Source organism: Silurus meridionalis, chromosome 27 (assembly GCF_014805685.1).
Source record: "Silurus meridionalis isolate SWU-2019-XX chromosome 27, ASM1480568v1, whole genome shotgun sequence".
NCBI lineage: Eukaryota > Metazoa > Chordata > Actinopteri > Siluriformes > Siluridae > Silurus > Silurus meridionalis.
The window spans coordinates 8,470,655-8,494,273 of NC_060910.1; the positions used below are offsets into that span (position 1 = coordinate 8,470,655).

A 23,619-nucleotide genomic window follows, 5' to 3' on the forward strand; every position below is an offset into this window, starting at 1 on the left:
CAGAAAAGAATTTCAGACTGCACAACATGATGAACCTCGAGGTGCACTGGCTACAAGAGCAGAAGACCACATCGTGGTTCACTACTGGCAGCCAAGAATAGAAAACGGAGGCTAATGTGGGTAAAAACCTACTCAAATTGGACAGCTGAAGATTGAAAAACTATTTTCAATCACATCTTGGAAAGCTCTCTTTAAATTCTTTTTTAGTGTATCATTAGATTAAGATTTTCACTTTAAAAATTGGTATAGAAATGGAATGAAAATCATGTACATTGAAATAATACCATGCAAGATTGTGCAAGACAAACCTGTGTGCTAATTGGCACAGTGATACTTGCAGACTTCTCCCCATCCTTTACCACAAAGCTCCCAACAGATCTGTCCTCGGTGAAGTTCTGGCCCAGAGTGGGATAGCTGATCTGGTATCCGACACTGACATTGCCAAATGTTCCAGCCAGCCTGCTAATGTTTAGCACCAGATACCTGCTGTGGTCAGTGGAATTCACAAGTAGTTTTTGGTGCTCACTGAAAAGGGCAAACACTCCATGTGGCTCATCGTTGGCACGGACCCGGAGGCGAACACTGCTGCGGTTGGCGTCGATTTCAGCGCCACCCTCCACTGAACTCAAGTGAACTGTGTAGACCTCCTCGAGCTCAGGCACAGGGTCAGGCAGCAGGGTAAGGATGATCTCTGCTAGCCGCTGACCTGCCAGAATGGTAACTGAACCACGGAGAGTGAGAAAGTCACCTGTTGTGTCTGCGTCACTGAGGATCTCCCAGAATACCTGAGGAAAAGTGATAGGGCTGGGTGTAATAAAGCAGTAACTGCTGCATTGTCCATTACCTTCAATAAAATGTTATGCATGTTATACTAAATCTGTGCCTATCTATTAATGACATTTCTTTTTACAGACACAATTAGTCAAAGTGACTGGACTTATATCATTATATACTCTTTTGCATGGGTCACTACTAACACACTGACTTGCTACTAACGAAGTCCTACATGAAAGGTCTTCTGTAACCCATAAAAGTTTTCTTGGCATGACGAGAGACAAAGAGGGTGAGATTGAATATTCCAAAAGATTTGTGTAAGTGAGTGAGTGTTGTCCTTACAGTGATATTTCCCATCACTCCTTCTCTTCGTGTAATAAGGAGAGAGATGTTAAGCGGAGCTTCATAGTCTGCAGGTTCACTATAAACACGCTCTCTCAGATCCTGCTCAGTGAACTGAACAATGCCATTTGGATCACCAAACTTTGCAATCTGTCAAACACACAAACAGCCAAAAGAACAAGAATTCATTTTGTATTAATGATTTCTCTGAATAAACATTATATAAATTATTGCATTAATAAATTAGCTAAATGCAGTCCATCAAAAAACAGATACGTTTCTACAGACTCTCATATTTCCTTTTTACATTTAATTTACCCTGGAATAAATTAGTTTAGTGACACCATGGCATGATCAAAATAAAATAATGTTATCAATTAATGTTTAAGGACAACTGGACTGAGAAGTTTGCATTTATTTTCTAGGTCAACACATGAAATTAACTTTTCATAAAAGAAGTAGAACAGATTCCACATATACATTACAGCACAGTAATAGATTTCCTTGTAAATCCCAGTAATTTTGGAAGCTAGGATCAGAATGCAAGGTCTGTGACATGTGACCTAATAAAATAATAATAATAAAAAGATATCCTTTAAAGATAATTGTTGTTTTTCCATTCAGTCAAACATGTTAGTTGACTTTCTGGGCCGTAAGCAAAAAATTATAACTGAACATTTACCAATTTGGCTTTACAGGACAACAATTTTAGGATTTATTTTGTCAAAAATGTCAAGTGGCAAAAGAGATTAAATATTGGTATTTTACACCAACAATAACATCATGAACGAATATGTAATGTACCCGCAGTGTGACAGCGCCTGCTCTTGGGTCAACATCCATGTCTCCAAACACGTGGCTGAGTTTAATAATGAATGTTTCCTCCACTTCCACCTCACCATGAGGCAGAATCTGTAGCTCGAAGCTACGTGTTCCCCCTTGCCCATCTCTGAAGTGGAACGATCCATTTACAGGTTCACCAAAATCTGTGTTTACAGACGGCAATACTTCGTTTGTGTTGGGTCCTAAAATGTTCCACGTTATCTAAGAGAGAACAATAATTTCACAATCATCATGACGGTCTAAAGACGCTAAACAAGTAACAACTGGGAAACTGTAATGTATTCAACACATTGTAACTGACTTTCAGGTTTCAGAATCAGATATAATTCAAGTCACAGAGAAATTTGTCATCACTTGATGACTAAGTAAATAAATAAATTAATTACTATTTTGTATTACTAATAATAAGACAAATTATTTGACTGTTTCTACTGTTAAAATGTGTCAAAGTTTATTTTTAGGAAAACCATCATAAGCACTGAACTTTCTGCATATTCTGCATATTATGCATTACAGTGGAGGAATTATCGATATTTAAACACATCTTTCAGTTCAATACCATAAACTGTTTACATGCTGTTTGTGCACATCTTTTCTGAATGGCTGCTATTGCTTTTTTGCACAACATTTTGTTTACATTTTTGTTGCTGTTCACTTTTTGTCTCTTCACAACAGGTTTACTGGCGGAGCTATTTTGTATTTTGTGTATTTGTCTTGTGTTGTCTTTGCACTGTTTGCACCAGGTTGCACACCATGCACTCTATGTGGCGAGGACACTTACAAGTCTTTAGCCCTGTGTTTTCTGCTTTCTGTGATTGTTGTTGTGTGTATCATCAGGGTTCAGGAGGAACGTTGTTTCATTTCACTGTGTAATGCATCAGCTATATATGGTTGCTATAAATGACAATAAAAGCTTCTTGACTTGACATCTATGGTTACACTGCAAAAAAATAAAGCCTAGTCCAGCAAGCTGAATAATTAGAGTTTTAAATCAGCCAGTACATTCCCTTCATAAACACTGTGGTATCCAACACTCAGCTTTCCCTCTAAGCCTTCCCTCTCATTAACAGCTCATCTATCTCGGTCAGCTGTCCAATTCCTGAGGCAGTCTCTCACACTGCTGATGTATAAAGTCATGGAAAAATGAAATGAAAGGTTTAAAAAAAACATTTTCCCACATGTAGAATAGATGCGAAGTGTGTTCTAACATTAGAGATTATATCTTTTTGTGGCTCACCATAGCATCACCCACCACCCCTCCAAAACGCTCCAGAACGAGGATGAGCTTAAGAGTGCGGTCAGGGTTTGAGATAGAGATCATGGTTTGATTGACGAATCGGACCATTCCGCTGGGTGAGTCGCTTTTAGCAATGGTGATCTGAGCAATAAGTCGTGTGCCCAGAATTGCTCCTCCTGAAGCTGCGACGAGCTGGATTTCAAACACCTCATTAGATTCCCTGTGAAAAATGTTGGGGATAGATTTATTTCATTTGGTTTTATTTGAGTTATCACTTTTACCCGAGTTATTAAATAAAATATAATGAATCACAGCCATGTTAAATGAACAGGTTGTTCAGATTTTACATAGACAAATCGACGGGCACAAGAAGAGTCCAAACCTCACTCACCTGTCCAGATCATCCACTATAGAGACGTTAATACTGCTGGCATTTTGGCCATGCCTGAAGGTTATAGTCCCATTAAATAGGATGTAATCTGAGCCAGACAGTGCAGTCAAGCTTCTGGTTATGTAGTCGATGCTGACCTGCCCGTATGTACCCACTCTTCTCAGTACAGGGACAGAGAAAGTGCCAACGTCCTCCTCAACTAAAACCAATCAACATCATATCATGTTATATCATATCATACCATATCAGATCAGATCATTGTAATTAAAAGCTAGATCGTTAAAAGCTAGATTTTTTTTTAAACCAGCATTGTGTGCATTTTCCGTTGCTGTTTTTCTTCAACTGAAAGTTTAAGAAAAACCTGTCAAGCTCAAATGTGCGAACTGAACAAATTGATGTGTGGTGGTCTGGATAAAAAGTCTGATTTGAATTCTAACAAACAGCTTGGAAAGTGTGATTTACTCAAACAATACATGTCAGGCTTTGATCAACTTGTTGCTTAAGATAGACTTAAGCAAGTCCAATTAATTCAATTTTTAATTAGGCACCATTTGTCTGTAATGCAATTTCCTTTCTTTTAACTTCCTGCTATCCAGATTTGCTTTGCTTATTAAATACTTGTGATAGAGATAAATAGAGAAAGTGGATTTCAGGATTTACTTCAAATCTGTTTTTAGAGCTATATACAGTAAATGCCAAATTCTCACCACTTTTCCCAGCCACCACATATAGTATGTACACACACAAACAACTGAATTTCTGAATATTTGCTGAGTAATCTTTTTTTAATTATGCATTGGATTGAATGCTCTGACTCTGAACGCAACTTTGCATTGAAATTAAAGCAAGTGAGTAAAGTATGTGCACACCAGTGATGTTAATGTAAGAAGGGTCAAACTCCAAGATGCCTTCAACATTGTCATTCTTCTGGATGATGATTCTGATGAAGGAAATATTGCCTATGGCTGGAGGCTGGTCTATTTGGAATCCGTTTTCTCTTATGGTAAAGTTGAGTGCACTAAGGACGAGAAACAGAATTGCACATAACAGACAATAGATAGTAGACTTGAGTATTTACAGTAAAGATAAATAGCATTGTGTTTTTGTTTTCATCACATTTATTCTAGATAACATGGATTTTTAATGTGCTGTCATTTTATAACTCTCTCACACATGCTATGCTGTACTGCAGTGACTCCATGCATTTCGTTACTCTACCTGTCATTGAGAAGATGGACCTCGCTGATGCTTAGGTAGAAGTCCTCAGGTCCCTCTGCTAGTAAATCATCCACGATCTTTAGCATAATGACTCTGGAGCTTTGGCCTGGGCCGAACAGTATTCTGCCTGATGCCTGCTCAAAGTCCAACCCACTCACTGCAGATTGGCCCTCTGTGTAGTAATTCACCAACACGTTACCCAGCAGCCCCATGGAGCGTACCACTGTGATGTTCACCTGGAGGAGCAAATCACAAAAGTCATTCGAAACATGTATTTAATAGGAACACTATGCCAAAAATAAGGCATATTTTTGCAGTAGACACTATATTTTTTTACAGTATCTGTAAAAGAAACAGTATGTTAAAAAGGGAGTTGAGTTATAATAAAAATAATGAAAAATATAGATTTTTAAAATCTGTTGGTATTTGACCAATTCTGATAGACAAGCCATTTTCACTTTTTTAAACTCTCCTAATGCTGTAATAAATATCAAAGGTAGGAGGGTGTTTTTTTCCCAAGTATAATTGAATAACTTTGCTGTTATTCAGCTTTGTTACTTAGACCAAAATAACAAACACTTTGTCACAGTGTCTTAGGATGTAAATCTTCTGTCATCTTCTGTGTATTCCCGTTCGCTGCTATGTAGAGTGATGGTACTATAAACTGTCACTGGACTAAAAAAAAGTAACTCACTGATCTCTCATCTTCCATTACACTTAGTGAGGACTGGGTGAAGGAGAAGAGGCCATAAGGAAGGTCACTGGCTGCCATAGTGATGTTTGCACGCTGTCGATTCAAGTTAATGTCTGCACCAGGAGTTAGTGAAGTGAGACTCAGCTCATACACACGCTTTTCCTCTGGAATATCATCATCCACAGCCTGGAGGAGAAAAGAAGACAAAACAAGAAATGCATACACATAAACTAAATAGAGTCAAAATATACAGACTTTTCTGTCTATCTAACTTATTGAACACCTCTGGGATTAAATGGAATGCTGACTGCACCCCATCCTGTATCAGACTCTGAGTTTGCTAGCATCCTTGTGACAAATTGAGCACAATTCTCCTTAAGTACACTTCAAAATCTATTGCAACATCTACCCAGAATAGTGGAGGGTATTATAACAGTAAATGGAAACTACATGGAGAATAAGATGTTTAAAATCCCATAAAATTCTTATGGTCAGTTGTTCATAATATTTTGTGCATATAGTGCATGTAGCATCTACCTGAAAATTTCTCTATGTGTTTTTATAAATAATTTGTAAAGAAAAGTCAATATTGTCTTAGTATATTGTAAATATACTAGAATGGGAATTCATTTTAAATATTAGAATTTAAATCCTATTTACAAATCCAGACCTTTAACTTGCATGAAAACCTTTTTACCATCAGCTGAATGGTTGCTGCAGACTGGCGATCTCTCATTATCACTTTTCCTGAGTTCTCCACAAACTCATTGGCAGTAGCTGGCGTGATGTTCCAGTATATCTCTATCTCTCCAAAAATGCCTGGCCCTCTTTCAAGACTGTAACACACACACACACACACACACACACACACACACACACACACACACACACATCCCACATCATGGTATTAACATTATTTATTTATAAAGCAGCTACTTAAGATGTAGTTGTACTTGAGCAACAACATTGTGTACCTGATGAAAGCAGTGCCATTGTACATGCCCTGAGGTTCTCCAATAAGTACATTACGAGAAGAATCCGCAATGCCAATGATACCCAGAGCTTCACGGTCAGCCCTAATCACAATTGTCGCCAGGTCTAACAGAACAAACATGAATGGTAGCAAGCACAAAAATAATTTTCATGATCCGTAAGTCTGCAACACCTCTGTAGCTGTACCATAAAAACACTTCAACAATCATCCATAGGGCTTCATCAGCTTGAAGAATAGAATATTGCCGAAACGCATATGTGCTGAATTATTTCTACTGGACATGGCAGAGAATAGTCTTAACACTTACTTCTGGTGGGGTCAATAACAGCCTCATTTCTAGCAGAAAGAAGCTGGACTGTGAACCTCTCTTCACCCTCCAGCACGGCATCAGCCAAAGCCTGGAACAACACAGATTTTCTCGACTCACTCTGGACAGAAGAATAAGAAATCAAAATTATTATTATTATTATTATTGTTGTTGTTGTTGTTGAATGTTAGATTTCCCCTAGCACCAAAACACACCCCATTAAACACAAGAGATCCATTATGAGGTTGCAGATCATCTCTCCCCTGCTGCTCCAGAAGCCAGATGAGATAAACCGTTCCCTCTCCACCTGAACTTCTCACCACTGTCAGATTAACCATGGATACAGGGTCACCAGGAAACTGGGGCTCCGAGACAGTTGTCTAGAAAATAAGAACATCATTTTAATGGATATAAGGCACAAGGCAAGAGCATAGAGGAATGTTTTTTTTTAGAGAGTAGTATCATTATTTCATAGGTACTGTCAGTTCCTGAAATCCAAAGCGACCCAGAGGTGAATCATTGGCGGGGATGTTGACCAAAACAGACGCGTCCGTTCCCAGTCTGGCTCCTCCTACCACCTGTGTGAGTTTGACCAGAAATGTTTCCATAGGCTCCACAAGAGTGTCGTCAATAATGGTGATCTCGATTATACCGCTTCCCTACAAAGACAATACACACAAATCAAAATTTCATTAATTTTTATTTGTATAGCGCTTTAACCATTGAACATTGTCTCAAAGCAGCTTTGCGCAGATAATGCGGTAATAAGGAATAAATATGATTGTTCTTTATAAGTGTAGGTTTGTCACTAATGAGCGAGCCAGTAAAGACTTGCGCAAGGAAAAACATCCTGAGATGGCATAAGAAAGAAACCTTGAGAGGACCCAGACTCAAGAGGGAACCAGTCCTCACCTGGGTGGAACATTGGACAATTTCTTTTCAAACACTCATGGGCAAATTGCTAGAAGCTTAAAGATTGTCAGCTGCTTAAATAATTTATAACGCGCATGCAATATTTTACCTGGGGTCATTTTTTTAAATTGTAGATTCGAATAAATACCTGTCCATCTTGAAATGTGAGGTTGCCTGAAGATGGGGTGAAGTCGTCAACGGTGGCAATGACTGTTTGAACTTCCCAGAATAGAACTAGCCGTCCAGTTCGACCAGCAAGCCTGACCACTGGCAGATAAAGGATATTACCAGGTGGAGGAACCTCATGGGCAAACACTAATCCAGTAGCATCCTAAAAATACAAAAGTTTCACATGATTAATTAAAAAAGCCCCCAATTACCTAACCTAACTTGTATCAATCATCAATTCTGTTTATGTAAAAAGAAGATGGTTGAAGTATAAATATTAAACCTTAGACACATTAAACTGAAGGACTCCCCTGGGGTCATCATTTTCTTGAATTGTGATCTCAGCAATCTCCATTCCAGGCCTCCTGATTCTGGGCTGGCCTGCCCCACTCTGATTCCCCATTAACTCCACACCAGTAATGTTCACCAAAAATGTCTCAGCCAATTCTGGAATATCATCCTGCGATAAAACACAAGCATGCATATAATTACGCAAGAAAAAAACATCTTACCTCAAAATCATGACTTTAGCAAAGCACGTGATTCTTTGCCAGTAGACACAATCGAGTCCTCTCAGTCCAAATAAAACTCATGAAGCTTGCGAATGACAATAAAATACTCAACAATCACTGCAACTTGCAAATGGGAGAGATATTTTTCTAGGAATTTTATAAAAGACGTGGTTTCAGTGGTTTCAATGATTCAGTGGTTTTTGACTTCAAAGAGTAGAGAAAAATATTACTCAAGGAATATACACCAATCAGCAATAACATTAGAACATTTGGCACCTGATATATTAAGCTGCAAGTAAACAGTCAGTTCATGAAATGTATGTGTTGGTAGATGGAAAATGGACAAGCGTAAGAACCAAAACAACTTCAACAAAGGCCAATTGTTAGAGCTGTTTTGCAGCATTAAAGGGACCTAAAATATATTAGACAGGTGGGTTTATTGTTATAGCTGTTCTGTGAATAACTTGTGTATAAAATATCACCAATGCTATCAATGAATGAAAGTAACTAATACTGGTTTTATCTGAAAATGGCTTTTCTTATTTGATTATCGGATGGAAGATTTTGATGAACTACTTATAAAACCTGACAGTGTTTCTTATGTTTCTTTACGTTAATAGACCTTTTGTTGTTTGTTTTTACTCTGTAGTAATTACTTTTACACGCCCATAAAAACTTGATTAAAAAAAGAAAAAAGTGGTTAAAAACAAACCAAATCAAAAACCACTTTCGTTTTTGTGTAAAAAAAAAAAAAAAAAAAGACTTTGGGAATGAGTCTCCAGTATCAGGGCTTATGCAACATAGCCTTTCCTATTCTCAGAAATGTAAGCTACAATTATTTTGTACAGTATATGAATATCAATAAAAGGAATATAAAGGAAATAAAAGGAGGGGAAACTGTGCTGCTCTAACTTATGTGATCACCTGTTTAGTTGATGCGCCAAAACATTAAAATGGATAAAATAAAAAAAAACCCTTTCAGTATAAAACAAAGAAAATATTAAGCACGTGGACAGACTGCTAAGGTACAAGAGTAATAGAATATTCTCTCAAATACTGTTAATATATAAATAGTCAAATATAAGTTGGCAATAAAAAAGGCCAGGTCCATATCACCCCATAGTGTTTTTTTTTTTTTAAATAATATATACAAATATTAATAAATACTGTATAATACAACAATAAATAATAAATAGCAATAAACAAAAATTCAAAATACAATATATTACCCTAATGTAATGTAATTAAAGAATACAATAATCTGTGTGATTAGCAGATTATTATAGAATGTATAAACCTTATAAACCCCAAAATTGAGTGTTCAAAATTGAGAAAGTCATTATAATAATAGATTAAATATAGACTTTTAAAAAAGATGAACTAATTACCGGTAAAATGGTGATGGTTACGAGGGCAACAGTTGCATTCTCCATCATGATAACTCTAGCCTGTTTGGCATCGTAGTCCTGACCCTCACTGGCTTGATTGACAGGTGGCAATGAGAGCGCAGGTCTGGTTGTGTAGTGGACCACCACATTCCCAGATGCTCCCTGATCTCTCACAATACTCAATGTGATATTGCTTGGGCTTTCTAAAAGAGGAGAAATAAAATAAAAATCTGTATGTCTAAAGTGTGAAAATGATCATAGAGTAATAAATGATGAGGTTGTAAATGGATTTATAGTTATAATTATTTTCCTTCATTTAAATGCCATAAATGCAAGCTGTGCAAGCTATTTACATATTTCTTAGCAATCATTTCATAGTAATGAGTGAAAATGAGAGACTTGACTCTTTGTGGTACACCGCAGTAATGTGAGTTCAGGCTATTATATGTGTCAGTGCACTTTTAGTTATATTACTTTGCCAAAAAAACATGCTTAGAGATTATTTACTTAGAGGCTCGCTTGTGATAAAATTCTGGGAGTCTAGGTGCCACCCGATCACTCCGTATGGAGAGCCGTTAGCCTTGATAGTGACCTCGGCTCTGGCACGTTGTGGGTCAATGACGGCTCTCTTGGATAAATCCACAACTCCAACTGTTGTGACATCTGTTAGTATAATAGCCACCTTCTCTTCTAGTTCTGGAATACCATCAGCTAATACAGTTAGCGAGATGGTGGCTACGGTCTGACTCTCTGAAAATGTTACCTAGGGAAAAAACAGTATAAAGAATTAAATTCCATTGTTATTAGCCTGTGAAAGAAATAATAAAGTTAAAATCTGTGGCCTGTTACTGGGATGAATGAGAATGTGGCATCAATGCAATGCCTTGTGTTGATTGATGATTCACACATATCATATTAGGATATATTGCTCTTGATGCTGGCTCGCTGATTATTTTCATACCAGAATGACAGTTATCATTTGTTTTTAGCTCCTGCTTTATAAAATCTCACCACTCCGAACGTTGGGGAAATATCCTGCAGGCTTCCATTGGCCGCCCAGCGCACAGTGAGCCTCCCAAAAGTGCCTCTTCTCCTCTCCAATCTAAGAGAGAACAGGTTATCCATATCCAGCTCCTCCACCTCCACAGACAGAGAGCTCTGGACACATTCACAAATCAGGATAAATGTTTAACAGAGATTAAACAACGTAAACTCTTTTCAGATGTCCATAAATGGGGTAAATATTTGCCCATACATAGCATATATTACTGTTTTAAGGAGCTCTATGGACAAAAGTTTGTATGTGCTTTTTGAACACCCTATTCCACATTTAGTCCCCATTTGATGTTATCATCGCCTCCACTATTCAAGGAAGTGGTTCCACCATATTTTGGAGTGTGCTTGTAAAGATTTGTGCCTATTCAGCCAATTTCCAAGTTCCAATTCATCCCAAAGGTGTACAATAGAGTTGTGATCAGTGCTCTATAGCAGGCCACTCGAAATCTTCCACTCCAACCCATGTAAAGAATATCGTTATGGAGCTGGCTTTGTGCACAGGGGTATTGTCAAACTTTAATGCTTTCATTCAAAGACATCCTATACAATTGTGTACCTCCAACTTTGTGGTAATGGTTTGGTGAAGAACCACATGTAGCCGAAAAAGTCAGGTTTCCCAGTGCTTTTGCCCATATAGTACATGAATGCATATAGTACAATACACATGTAGTAGACACTAATCATGTGGATTTCAGTGAATGCAAATTATGCCCATTACAAATTTAAAAAACACCACCCCACATATTTTACACAATTATTGATTCTTGTTTTCTTGGTTCTATTTTGTTTGGTTACATAAATATTGGTTGTATTTAAGGCATTTTAAGGTGAAACACTGTTTACTCTGGTGTTTTTTACAATACATAGTAGAGGTCGACCGGTTTCATCTAATCTGCACCGATAGGTGAGTGCTTTTTCGGCTTGAATCCACTGCTGGAGCAGCCGAGATGGTCCGCAGTCACTATGAAAGTGGCCTTTAAAGGTGAATCACTGATGCTACGTCCAATTTTTACACGCAAGACTGTGCACTAAAAGGAGAGCGCTACATTATATTTCTTATTTATAATTACTATTTAATAATTATATTTTGATTTATTACATGATATATATTTATATTTCTTTTATTAAGCAAATTTTTATGATTCAGTACTGTTTTTTATTTTTTTTTATAAATTTTTTTTTTTAATCCAGTATCTATTTAAAAAAAACGGTTGATTAATCGGTTGATTCATCGGTTATTGGCAAGTGGACCTAACTATCAGTACTAGTAAAATCGGTGGACTTTTAATACATAGTTCTGAAAATTATCTGACTGGCTTGCTGTCACAGATTTATGGTTTTCCCCAAATGATCAAACCAAAGGGTAAGTTACAGTTCAACATTGAAATATTATTGCATAGTTTGGACAATATGTACTGTACAACATTTACAACACATTTGTATGACTTTGTGATCTTCAAATATTATTTAATAGTCTTAACTTTTTAGTACATAAACATTTACTAAAACAAGCTAATATATAAACTATGTACATTTGCTAAAATGGCTTCATAAATGAGCCATCCAAAATAAAGAGAATGTAATATGCAATACCTGGGTAAAGCCAATAACTCCATAGGCATCATCATTAGCTGAAATGATCAGAGTGACTTGGCTATGAAAGCCAATCTCAGCACCTCCTTTAGGGTTCTTGAGGCTCACACGGAAACCTTCTTCCACTTCTGGAGTATCGTCATCAACTATGTTTACGGCTATCTCTAATTCGCTTACTCCGGGCTGGAAGAAGAGCTCAGCAGAACTATATAAGAACAAAAAAAACCAAATTTTCAAAGTGACAAATAAACTGAAACAAATATAGTTAACAATTTATATAAGTTAAGAATGAATAGTTGGATAGATTGGACAACTTGTTGACTGGTCAGCATTGAAAAATCATAATTTAGCTGCATTAGTGAAAAAGCAGAAAAAAAATCCTGAATCAATATATAGAAAATTATATATCTCATTATCAATTTATGCATAATGCTGCTCTTATAATACTACAGCAATTGTAAATGTAAATGTGCTTTACCGGGGGATAAAGTCAGACTGGTTGGACACGGCGATCAACTCATATATGGCAGACGCTGATCCTTGTGTAGCTATGATCAGGCTCTTTGTCACATTAAAGGAAGGGACGGACAAATAGAGGAACTGCTGAGCGGATGAGGATTTTAGCACTTTAGTGAACTGGATCAGTTCAGGCTTCCACATGTACAGTGCCGAGTCGTTTTTCCCAGCGAGTAAGAGATGCACTGAGAAATACAAACAATTTGAAATGCATACAAAAACTGAAAAAATATCTGCTAATTTCAATTTTTACACAACATGAAAAAAATGTAAGTTAAAAATGATAAAAAACATATGTAACATACATATGCCAGATGGAGGAGTAAAAGCATGGACTGAAGAAAGGCCTGGGAAAGGAATGGACTGTGCAAACTGAAAGAAGATTTGCTGAGAACTCCATAACAACACCTCGCATGTGGGGTTTGGACCTTTGGCAAAAGAAAAAAAAAAAGGCAGAGATGCTCAGGCTAAAAGTAAAAGTAGAGCTTTATTACAAGTGTAACACATATACACACCCATGTGTCTCGAGTGTAGCTGTGGTTCAGACTGGGGCTGCACTGACACTGCTACCCCAAGTAAAATTATAAACCTCTTGATTGGCTGCGGTCTTAGAAACAAGCTTGGCTAAGAATCAGCCATTTACTATGCTAAGGATCTGTTCTGGTGCCTAGCTATAGTTTGGTGTAACCCAATTCTAAATATGCATTGGAGCCTACATGTCTGGTGTTTCCTGAGAACACAGTACATGTTTGGTTTGTACACCATCGCTCAAACTTCAAACGGAGAGAGTTCAGCTGGTAAACAATGCATAGCCTACACTTAACCATGTTAGTTCGGAGTTCAATTGTCCATTAAATTACACGGCAGATTCTTCTCCTAACATTTCAAAACAAAATTACCTTCTGTAGCGACTAGCAGGAACGTCTCCCCTCCCGTGTGTATGGACTCCACTTGTTTGACGTTGGCGCCGATTGCCAGCGGCTGGGGGTTTTGAAAGCTGCTGTTAATCCACTGGTAGACGAGGCAGCTGGATGAATTTCTTCCCCTGCATGCCACTAAATGCTGGATGTTCCTGTTTGCTCGAGTGAAGGGAGCGAGTGTGGTGATGTCCTGAATTTCCAGGGTGTGATGAAGGGATAGAGAGTTTCCAGTCCACACAAATACCTAACAGAAAAAGATTAGTAGTTTGTCATTTCTAAATAAATATATATAGATTTTTTATTTTAGTAAGCTAAGCAGTTTTTTTCTAGACAGCAAAATACACTGCTGTGCGTTCTTCAGGATCACGTGCATGGAATAATAAGTGACTAAAATTCTTTTTACACCCCAGTCATTGTACTAACACACCTAATTCACCACTACGCTCAGTTTCAATTTTGTAAATGCTAATTAAAGAAATAAACCATGGTACTTGTGGGTAAAAATAAAAATCTTAACTAGGTGGCATAAAACAGAACATTGGCAATATTAATGGAACTTTTTATACACTATGCATATAATTTAATGTACCCCAAATTGATAGTGGTGCCCTTTCACAATACAAAAAAAAACAATAAAAGTGACATTTGTGCTCATTTTCATAATGACACCAGGGTGTATCATTTATTTGACAAAATAATATGTCCCCAAAATTATGCACATGCCCTTCTGGTGCATCTGGCACTAATGTAATATCACATAGGCAGAACGTTCCCTAACCTGATTCAGTGCAATAAAATATTCTCTAGCCTGGACAGAGAAATGTTTAACATCACGATTTCCCACAGCTCTGGTATGTGCCTGAAAAAGAACAAAAACCAGAAACAATAGTAAGAAACACACACATACAGAAACATCTAAATGTGTTAGAATAATGAAAAAACTATAGTTGGTACATGATGACAAGCAAACACACAAACGGCCATAGCAGCAGACTTACTAGAGTAAGATTGAGGTCTGGCTGGAGGAGAAATATGCTGACATTGGCAGCGGGAGACTTCGCGGTGTCTTCGTGGGCCACTGCCACATACGTGGTGCCATTTACTGTAAAACCCACACAAGAGCCCGGCCTCTGCATGCTCACATTCTGCAACAGTGAAACAGACACTGGCACTGGCTTTTCTCATGTCTCTTACAAACATTTTTCCTGGCTCATGTTCCAGTGATTCCCATACTTTAATACAGTCAAATGAAAGATTCTCAGTAGTGTTAATACATATATCATCAAAAAATATATTAGAAATCTCCAGGCTTTTCAAACTGCCAGTTTCTTTCTTTCTTGTTTTCCACTTTGCTGGAAAACAAGTCACACACCTGAATCGACACAAATACTCCTTGCCACCTGTAGAGGGTGACCTGGTCCTGCATGAGCATCAAGAGCAGAGAGGAGTTTCCATTAAACACAGAACACCATCCTAAAGGCCCGGTTTCTCGGAAGCGCTGGTACACTGCTAACTGTGAGTAATCTCCCCCTGTCAAATCAAAATAAAGTTTATATCAATGCAAACCTTCTGTGTTCATTTTTCTTAGATATCAAAAAGTATTCATTAAACTTTTTTCTGTGGGCAGGATTTAAACTGTATTGTCAGTATGAACTAAAAAAAAACAAGCGTATGTTGAAATAATGATCGTACTCATGCCAAAGGCTGCATCTGAGTTTGTCTCAAATTCCACACTGACTGCAGAATCCAGACCATTACTGCGAGCCACTGTCAAATACACAGTCCCGACAGTCTCTTCAACTATTAACGAGTTTAGAGTCCTAAAAACTCACATACACACAAAAATACACAATGGCACAAGATTTAAAAAAAATGTAAAGCAGTGCAAATAATCATCAAACTGAGTGTGTGCACGTGTGTGGGTGGGTATACAGTACCTGTTGCTAGAAAGAAATATTCTAAAAAGCCCCAGTGGAGCTTGGTTCTGTAACACAGTGATAAAGGTCTCTAAAGGTTCTCCTAGTCGTGCTCCACCAGTAGGATTAAACAGAGATACTCGGAAAGTTTCATTCATTTCTGGTTCTGCATCAAGAACGGCCCAGATCTCCAGAGTCTAAAACCAACAGAATTCACTTTAAAATGCTAGCTAAGGAATAAAATGTACGAAAAACACTAAAAATCGCATTATGTGTCGAAAGAAATATATGGTTTGGGCCAAAAATATATATATAATTCTTACTATTAGCATAACCTCACATTTCCGCTTTATAGAAATTATAAAAAATATTTAAGTAATTTAGTCAAATAAATTATTATTATTATTATTATTATTATTATTATTATTATTATTAATAATAATAAAAATAAAAAATGCTGTATAAAAAGACAAGAAAAACATTTAATAATGTATGTGCTGTGTGAAACCAAACAGATGATCAATTTCTGATTCATTGCCAATAAAAATAAATATATACAGAGAGAGAGGGAGAGAGAGAGAGAGAGAGAGAGAGAGTGAGAGAGTGAGAGAGTGATGTGTGTGAAAGTCTCAGATCAGCAGTTTTTCAAATACTCTCAAATGTAACAAGATCCTATTTTTGTAACAGATTTAAAAAAAAATTTTTTCCCAAACATTTACCTTAAACCGAACCCCATCTTCCAACACCACAAATCCTTCAGAAGGTGTGAGGTCTTCAGTGTTCAAAGTTCCATTAGCATCACTAATAGAGAACTGCACCGTAACTGTCCCAAATATCCCCTGTGGAGGATTTCTTACAACACTCAGCATAGCCACACTGTGTCCCAGACCTGACATTGAGGTGGGCTCCTGCAGCAGGTAGTGCTCACTGTTGTTAAAGGAAATGATTCCATGGCCATCGTCATTGGCTAATATGGTCACTGTTGCTATTAAACATGAACAGAAAGAAAATGTTATGAGTCTTAGTTGCCCAAATACAACTGTTCTACATTCTTCATCGTATTGTGCTAACCAGTAACGTTCTTTCCAAGCTCGAGCCCCGGTGATGGGTTTGTTAAAATAAGCTGAAACTCCTCATCTCCTTCTGGAATAGGATCATCCAAGATCAACACCTCTACAAACTTGTACCTCTCTCCATTTGCAAAATGAAGCACCTGTAAAGAAATCATTGATCTGCTATTCTGAGCACATCATGACAATGTGACTAAAGTTTTTAATAAACAAACAGTAAAAAAATGTATTTAATATCAATGATTTACTGAAGCTGTAGAACTGAAGTCCAGACCCAGCTGAGCCTCTAGATTTTGAGCATAGAAAAAGACAGAGACGTTCCCGTATGTCCCTGCATCCCGATAAGCCACTAAAGACAATGCTCCGATTGTCTCGTTCACTTTATAGCTGTGAAAAAAAAAATCACACATGCATTAATTGTGACCAATCAACATGCTTTGTCTAAATATGACATGATATAAGTGACGTCTTGTGAATGATTGTTTCAAAGTGATGTGCTTACTTTGTGCTTTGCCAACTGATGATACCCTGAATTCCATCATTAGCATTAATGCTAATTTCAGCCACCAGACCTTGAGTATCTGTTTACATATTCAGGCCCAAAAAGTTAGACTTCCTTTTGAAAATAAAATAAATATCTAATTACATTTACTTTGGGAATGTGGGCAATATTCACTATAGATTCTATTCAGTGCAACCATAAAGAGGGGAAAAAAGGGAAGGTGTGAACTGTGCTTTTTTTCAAAATGAAAAAAGTACAGCAGACATTTAGCATTACCTGTTAATCTATAATGCACCTCTAGTGAAAGGTGGAGACATGATATGAAAGAAGAAATGAAAGAAGAAACGGCTGAGGTGAAAGCAGACAAGTAACTGATGTAGAATTACTGCATAATACACTGAAGTATAAAAGATTATGTGGCTATGGGATTTCTAGATATAGCATTGTGAGGGTACCTAGCGAAGGCGCAGTTGGAACTGAAGTTATCAGAACAGCTGATGTTATGTTGAGCAGGAAAAATTCCTTCAACTCAGGGATGTCATCCTGTTAGAAAAAAAAAAGATACGATATATATAGTTATATATAGTAGGAAGGAGAAATAGCGCAGTACATGCTAACACAAAAAATACATACATGTTCATTTATAAATGTAGAACTGACCATAGGGCAAATAACAGGATTACATTAATGTGCTCATTCTAATATGTTGTCACTTCTAAACCATGCCTGACAGATGCTTCATCTAATCTAAAATTAATAAATGTAAAGTGTTCAGAGTGGATACAAATACAATAAAGCATTTATATTTAAAGAAGCACACAGACAAATCCTAAATGGCCAGACACAAAACAGACTCAGGACAGGAGATCAAACAATAGAATAAATATGCAAAAAATCAGGAAACAAGCTGGGACTAAAAACCACCACCACCACCAACAACAACAACAACAATAACAAAAGATCTGCAAAGGTGGGAAAACACTGAACCAAATGCTCTTATATAACAAAGAAAAATGTAAAACAGTTATTGTGAAGCATTGTGTAAGGAGACACTTATTTACATGGCCGAACCTAGAAAAAAAAGAGAGAGTAACTGTTCATATTTTCTATAACACAAGTAATTACAGAAACTATCAGATGATATTAGATGTAACTATAAGTGAACAAAAAGTCATGTCTTGTAGTGATTTTTTAAAAACTGATGTGATATAAGATTAAGAAAACATTTCTGGTATGTGTTGTTATTGCCAAATGTTCTCAGATTTTTTTTTTTTTTTCAGGACTACATTGTTTTATATGTTTTATTCCTAACGTAACAAGTTTGCATTTTTTACTTGGGGAAAAATGGGCGGAATACACATTTATTTTTTTCTTCTACAAAAAAGTACAATTTAAGATCAATAAGTCTGAAAAACAACAATCTAACAAGTATGAAAATGAATGACATCTGAATTAGAATACAACAGGCCGGATGAGCAGAGTAAGAACATACACATAATATACTCTGTGGCTTTTATTAAAGATGGAACACTGTTAAACCTAAAAAACTAAATGGTGTGCAAATGTTTTACTGTATATTCTAAAATAATGTGCCAGATCTAATTTTCATTAGTCATTTTACTAAAACTCAAACACAGCACAAAATCCCTGCTACTCCAAATAACACTTACATCTATTATAGTTATTGGGATGGACACTGAGGTCTGACCATCCTGCATGACCACAAAGCTGGAGACATGTTGAAAATCCTGACCGGGTTCTGCCAGAGCTCCATCAACCAGCCTCAAGTCCTGCAGGGAACCTTTAACTGTCTCATAGCTGATGTTCACTGATCCTGTGGAGTTGGGAAAACTTTTGATCAGTTCGAATTCATAAAACATTTGTACGATAATGCTAACATTTATAAAATCCCAACATTGTCAACACTAATGGGATTCAAAAAAATTTGGTCGTTGCTTTATGAAGACTATAGGCTAAACAAAGACATCGATGCAAAGAAATCAATATGAAAAGAGCAGAATTTATAAAAGTGGATTAATAGTTGAATAAATATTAGTACTGCATTTATAATATTTAAGTGTCTGCAAGAGTAAAAGGGAAAGTTTATAGGACTGTGGTGAGACCTGCGATGTTGTCTGGATTAGAGACAGTGGCATTGAGTAAAAGACAGGAGGTGGAGCTGGAGGTAGCAGAGATGAAGATGTTGAGGTTTTCGCTGGGAGTGACGACGATGGACAGGATTAGAAATGAGTTTTTTAGAGAGACAGCGCATGTAGGATGTTTGGAGACAAGGTGAGGGAGGCGAGATTGAGAAGTTTGGACATGTGCAGAGGAGGGACATGGGGTATATCGGTAGGAGAATGTTGAGGATGGAGCCACCAGGTAGGAGAAAAAAAGGAAGGCCAAGGAGGAGGTTTATGGATGTGTTGAACGAAGACATGAAGATAGTTGGTTTAAAAGAGACAGATGTAGAGGACAGGGGGGGTATGGAGACGGATGGTCCGCTGTGGCGACCCCTAATGGGAGCAGCCGAAAGAAGAAGAAGATGATGTAATAAGCAGAATTATGTGGCAAACAACCCAATCACACAAGAAGATCTTGAATATATTTAAATGTATCTAGTATTATCAATTATAAAATTGAAATAAAGTAAATATAAGATTATTTATCTTGTAAAGAAATATAAGAACTAATTTCAAGCTTAAAACAGTCTTAGTCTGTTGGCAGATCAAATTGAAATTTTGTCCATTATGATAAGTTTGTATGACATTTAGTTTGTATGACTTATAGACTACATTTCTTTATAAGGATGCACCTGAAGCTCCAAACTCTCTGTTAATGTAAATCCTGAGCGTGATGTCTTTTTCATCAGTGGAGATGTTGAGAGAGGATGGAGCAATCCTCAGCAGGCCAAATGGCTCATCACTGGCTGCTACGCTCACCACTGCCTCATGACCCTCAGCGTCCACAGCTGCCTCACCTGTAACTGTTACACCTAGAAAAAAGAAAAAAGAAAGTTAATAAGCTATGCTGAGCATATATAGCTTCTCTATAAAAAATACTTGAAAGAAATAGTAGAAATGACATTAAAATGACTAAAATTGCTTATTGCTTGCGCATTGAATCTGCTGTTTGGTGATCTTAGCATCTTACCCTTAGTCTGAATTTTAGAGAGTATAACTCTGTACTCCTCTTTTTCCTCAGAAATGCCATCATCTAGTAGCTGCAGTACTATCGTGTCATTTAACACATGCTAACGTAGAGTGGAGATAAGGGGAAAAAAAACAACAGCGCTTATTAATGTTCTAAAAATAATTCACTATTCCTATATAGTGTGTTTTATGTGTTTTTCTTACCTCCGGGAAGAACAGAATACCAGAGGTTTCCACAAACGTAAGTAAGGCTTGGGGACCTTCGATCCTCCACTCCACAGTGACATTACCTATAGCAGGAGCTGTCCTTTGCACATGTAATGGCACCCTCTCCCCTGTTAGGAAATGAAAAGTAAAACTAAGGACAGGATTCCTGACAATGTTTATTATGCGATGTCTTAAAATCTCTGAGCACATTTTTTATTTCGATTATTTTTTGTATCACCTACAGTAAATATAAAGATTCAGTCCACCTTACAGGTCTCTCTTTTATACTCTCATGAAATTAATAAATTTAATACATACAAATATATTTTTTTAAAAGCATCTTTATCTAGTATGCACAGTATCGGAAGTGGATGCAAGTGCACAATAGGAGTGTTTTTTATAATAAATAGGCAAAAGAGTAGTCAAAAACCGGTAGATTTCCAGCACTATTACTATCACACTAACATGTGGGTTAAACAGGTTTTTAAAACGCAGCAACAAGAAAATGGGCATGATCCACAAGGCTTTGTAGGCAAAAGGACCAAGTCATAAAGAGCGATACTTGATAATATATGTGTGTGTATATGTGTGATGTGTGGGTGCAGTTGAGCACACGCATGTTTAATTAGTAACCTGGAGAGTTGGAGAAGTAGAGTGTGTATGACGGGACAGTTTATAGCTGGCCTACAAGGAAGTCATGATGCTGGGAACTAAAGTTTCCAAGTGACAGAGATGCTACTAAGCCATGCTAGCCATGCTACTAAGACACCGCAACATGAAAAGATGTCTATATTGAAAACTTTTCCATGGTGGAACTATGGACACTCCAAAAATGTTTACAATATCAAAACTTCATGTCAATAATTATACATTGCCTATATACATTTATGTTATGTGGAATCTAATATTGTATAGCAGTTTCAGTGGACAGGTTGTTATCTAACCATAGACTATTACAACTGCATTAACATAGATAGAGCTGCTGAAAACAAACAAAATAAACACCATCTGCCCAATCAAAATCAAGAGTACTGCAATACAATGGTATAAGCAACAACTCTGAGATCCATTAAGGACTGTATTCCTGTTCTGTCATGCATCTTTAACAGCTCATCTCTTACTTCCAATGCACCAGCTGTTACAAGACTCTCTCTTCTCCTTTCACTATGGCAGTCAATGATCACTATGAAGTGCTTGACTGATACCTGATCATGCACATTTGGGTTTCAAATACCTATACACAATCCTACAGGATAGACTAAATGAATAATTAATCGATACCAAATTAATAGTATGTGTCACTTGAGATCAAGAGTTAGACGTTCTAAAATTGAAACCAGTCAAAATGAATGGTTCTCACCCTCTTTAACGATGACTGATCGAGACGCTGGGTGGAAGCCCACCAGGCCAGCTGCATGGTCATTGGCAAGAATGAGGATGGTGACGGTATCAGAGCTGGGCAGGATACGACTGCCACCTTCAGTCCCTACTAAACCAATCTGCATGGTTTCATTGTCTTCTGGCTCTGTGTCATCTGTGATGATGAACTCGATTGTTTTCCTCACATCACCTTTGAGAAGAAGTCACACAGAAAGGCAAATGTCTCTACACACTTTAGAATAGTGGCACAGCAACAATCTGTCACAGCTGAATTGTCTTGCTTGAGCAAAGATCCTCTCAGAACTGTTGGGAAATTGGGGGTGAGCTCGGTAAGATCAATTTCTACTTGATTTCGAGTTTGCTTTGCTTATATGTATTTGATAAAATAAACTAAAACATTTTAAAAGAAGCAAAATAATATATTGTTTCTTTTTTCCTATTTTTCTTCAAAATTTTTGTCTGGCATTTTCAACCCTCTATCATATAACATCTTTCAACAAAGAAAGGGTATAGTGCATAGTACAGGTACACAGCAATGAAATAAAGTACTTCATGTAATATGCAGTAATGCAGTATTTAATGTAAACATCACTGAATTAAACATTTGAGCTGATGAATGCTAAAACTATACTAAAGATTTGAAAAGATAAGGAACAAGTTGATTAGACCTACCTTCCGCAAAGATGAGGGTCTCCCCAGTGCCATTAAAATCAGCATTTGGCCTTGCAGTGCCACCAACATTCATCCACTCCACTGTAACACGGCCTAGACTGCCTCCGTCCTTTCAATGACCAGCAGCACTCTTGTTCCAGGCTCCTCTCTTACCTCCAGATACAATCCATTCTGAGTAGCACTGGGGTTTACACTGTATAGTTTAAACACCCCAAAAGCATCACCGTTCATCCCTATGGTCACAGTAGCTGTGTCCGGTTGTCTAACCGTGGGCAAGTGTTTCTCAGCAACAGTCATATTAACAAGGCCAACCTTCAAAATTTGTATCATGAAACTCTCATCCATCTCTGGCAAAGAATCGGAAAGAATTGGCACAGTGAGGTTGGCAATACTGAAACCATCCAACATGGTTGCTGTTTGTCCTATCATGGTTACATAGTCACTCCCGGCAGTTGCCTGTGAGCTAAAGAGAGAAGCAGCTGCAGTGGTATTTTTTATATAAGTGAGGGTTTGGGCAGCAGCGGAAAGCTGGTTTGCGGATGTGGTTACCCAGAAGCATGTTGCAGTTGAGGCGTTAATAAAAGAAAAAGCTTGGCAGGCACGTGTCCGAAGGCAGAAGGCTGCACAGAAGTTCAGAGGGTCACTGGTTGTGGTAATGTTGATAGGCCTTTGTATGGCACTAGAGGGTGCCCCGGCCAAGGGGGAATTGTAGTAGATGCGGAAGTTATAGCCATTTTTCTGGGCATAAGTGACCACATCAATCTCAAAGGTGCTATAAAAAATCTCTAGACGGCCAAAATTACCTCCACTGAAACAGGAAAACAAATTATTAGACAGTTGGTATAATTTTTTGTC

The 23,619-nt window shown here is 37.4% G+C and overlaps 1 protein-coding gene across 1 annotated transcript in view; it reads right to left on the reverse strand.

Moving 5' to 3' along the window:
* Positions 1 to 23,619, reverse strand: part of adgrv1 (adhesion G protein-coupled receptor V1) — a 108,204-nt gene that overhangs the window by 57,237 nt on the left and 27,348 nt on the right. The window contains 39 exon segments of the mRNA XM_046841787.1: positions 309 to 785; positions 1,117 to 1,266; positions 1,921 to 2,160; positions 3,197 to 3,416; positions 3,588 to 3,786; positions 4,457 to 4,605; positions 4,806 to 5,041; positions 5,500 to 5,685; positions 6,197 to 6,335; positions 6,474 to 6,597; positions 6,801 to 6,921; positions 7,016 to 7,180; positions 7,280 to 7,459; positions 7,861 to 8,043; positions 8,164 to 8,340; positions 9,781 to 9,983; positions 10,288 to 10,543; positions 10,792 to 10,938; positions 12,430 to 12,634; positions 12,908 to 13,130; positions 13,251 to 13,373; positions 13,845 to 14,109; positions 14,644 to 14,724; positions 14,864 to 15,010; positions 15,238 to 15,395; positions 15,558 to 15,685; positions 15,803 to 15,978; positions 16,501 to 16,766; positions 16,853 to 16,994; positions 17,100 to 17,238; positions 17,354 to 17,432; positions 17,809 to 17,896; positions 19,024 to 19,187; positions 20,169 to 20,348; positions 20,507 to 20,606; positions 20,710 to 20,840; positions 22,073 to 22,282; positions 22,765 to 22,872; positions 22,875 to 23,572. Of these exon segments, the coding sequence (XP_046697743.1) occupies positions 309 to 785; positions 1,117 to 1,266; positions 1,921 to 2,160; positions 3,197 to 3,416; positions 3,588 to 3,786; positions 4,457 to 4,605; positions 4,806 to 5,041; positions 5,500 to 5,685; positions 6,197 to 6,335; positions 6,474 to 6,597; positions 6,801 to 6,921; positions 7,016 to 7,180; positions 7,280 to 7,459; positions 7,861 to 8,043; positions 8,164 to 8,340; positions 9,781 to 9,983; positions 10,288 to 10,543; positions 10,792 to 10,938; positions 12,430 to 12,634; positions 12,908 to 13,130; positions 13,251 to 13,373; positions 13,845 to 14,109; positions 14,644 to 14,724; positions 14,864 to 15,010; positions 15,238 to 15,395; positions 15,558 to 15,685; positions 15,803 to 15,978; positions 16,501 to 16,766; positions 16,853 to 16,994; positions 17,100 to 17,238; positions 17,354 to 17,432; positions 17,809 to 17,896; positions 19,024 to 19,187; positions 20,169 to 20,348; positions 20,507 to 20,606; positions 20,710 to 20,840; positions 22,073 to 22,282; positions 22,765 to 22,872; positions 22,875 to 23,572 (7,363 nt within the window).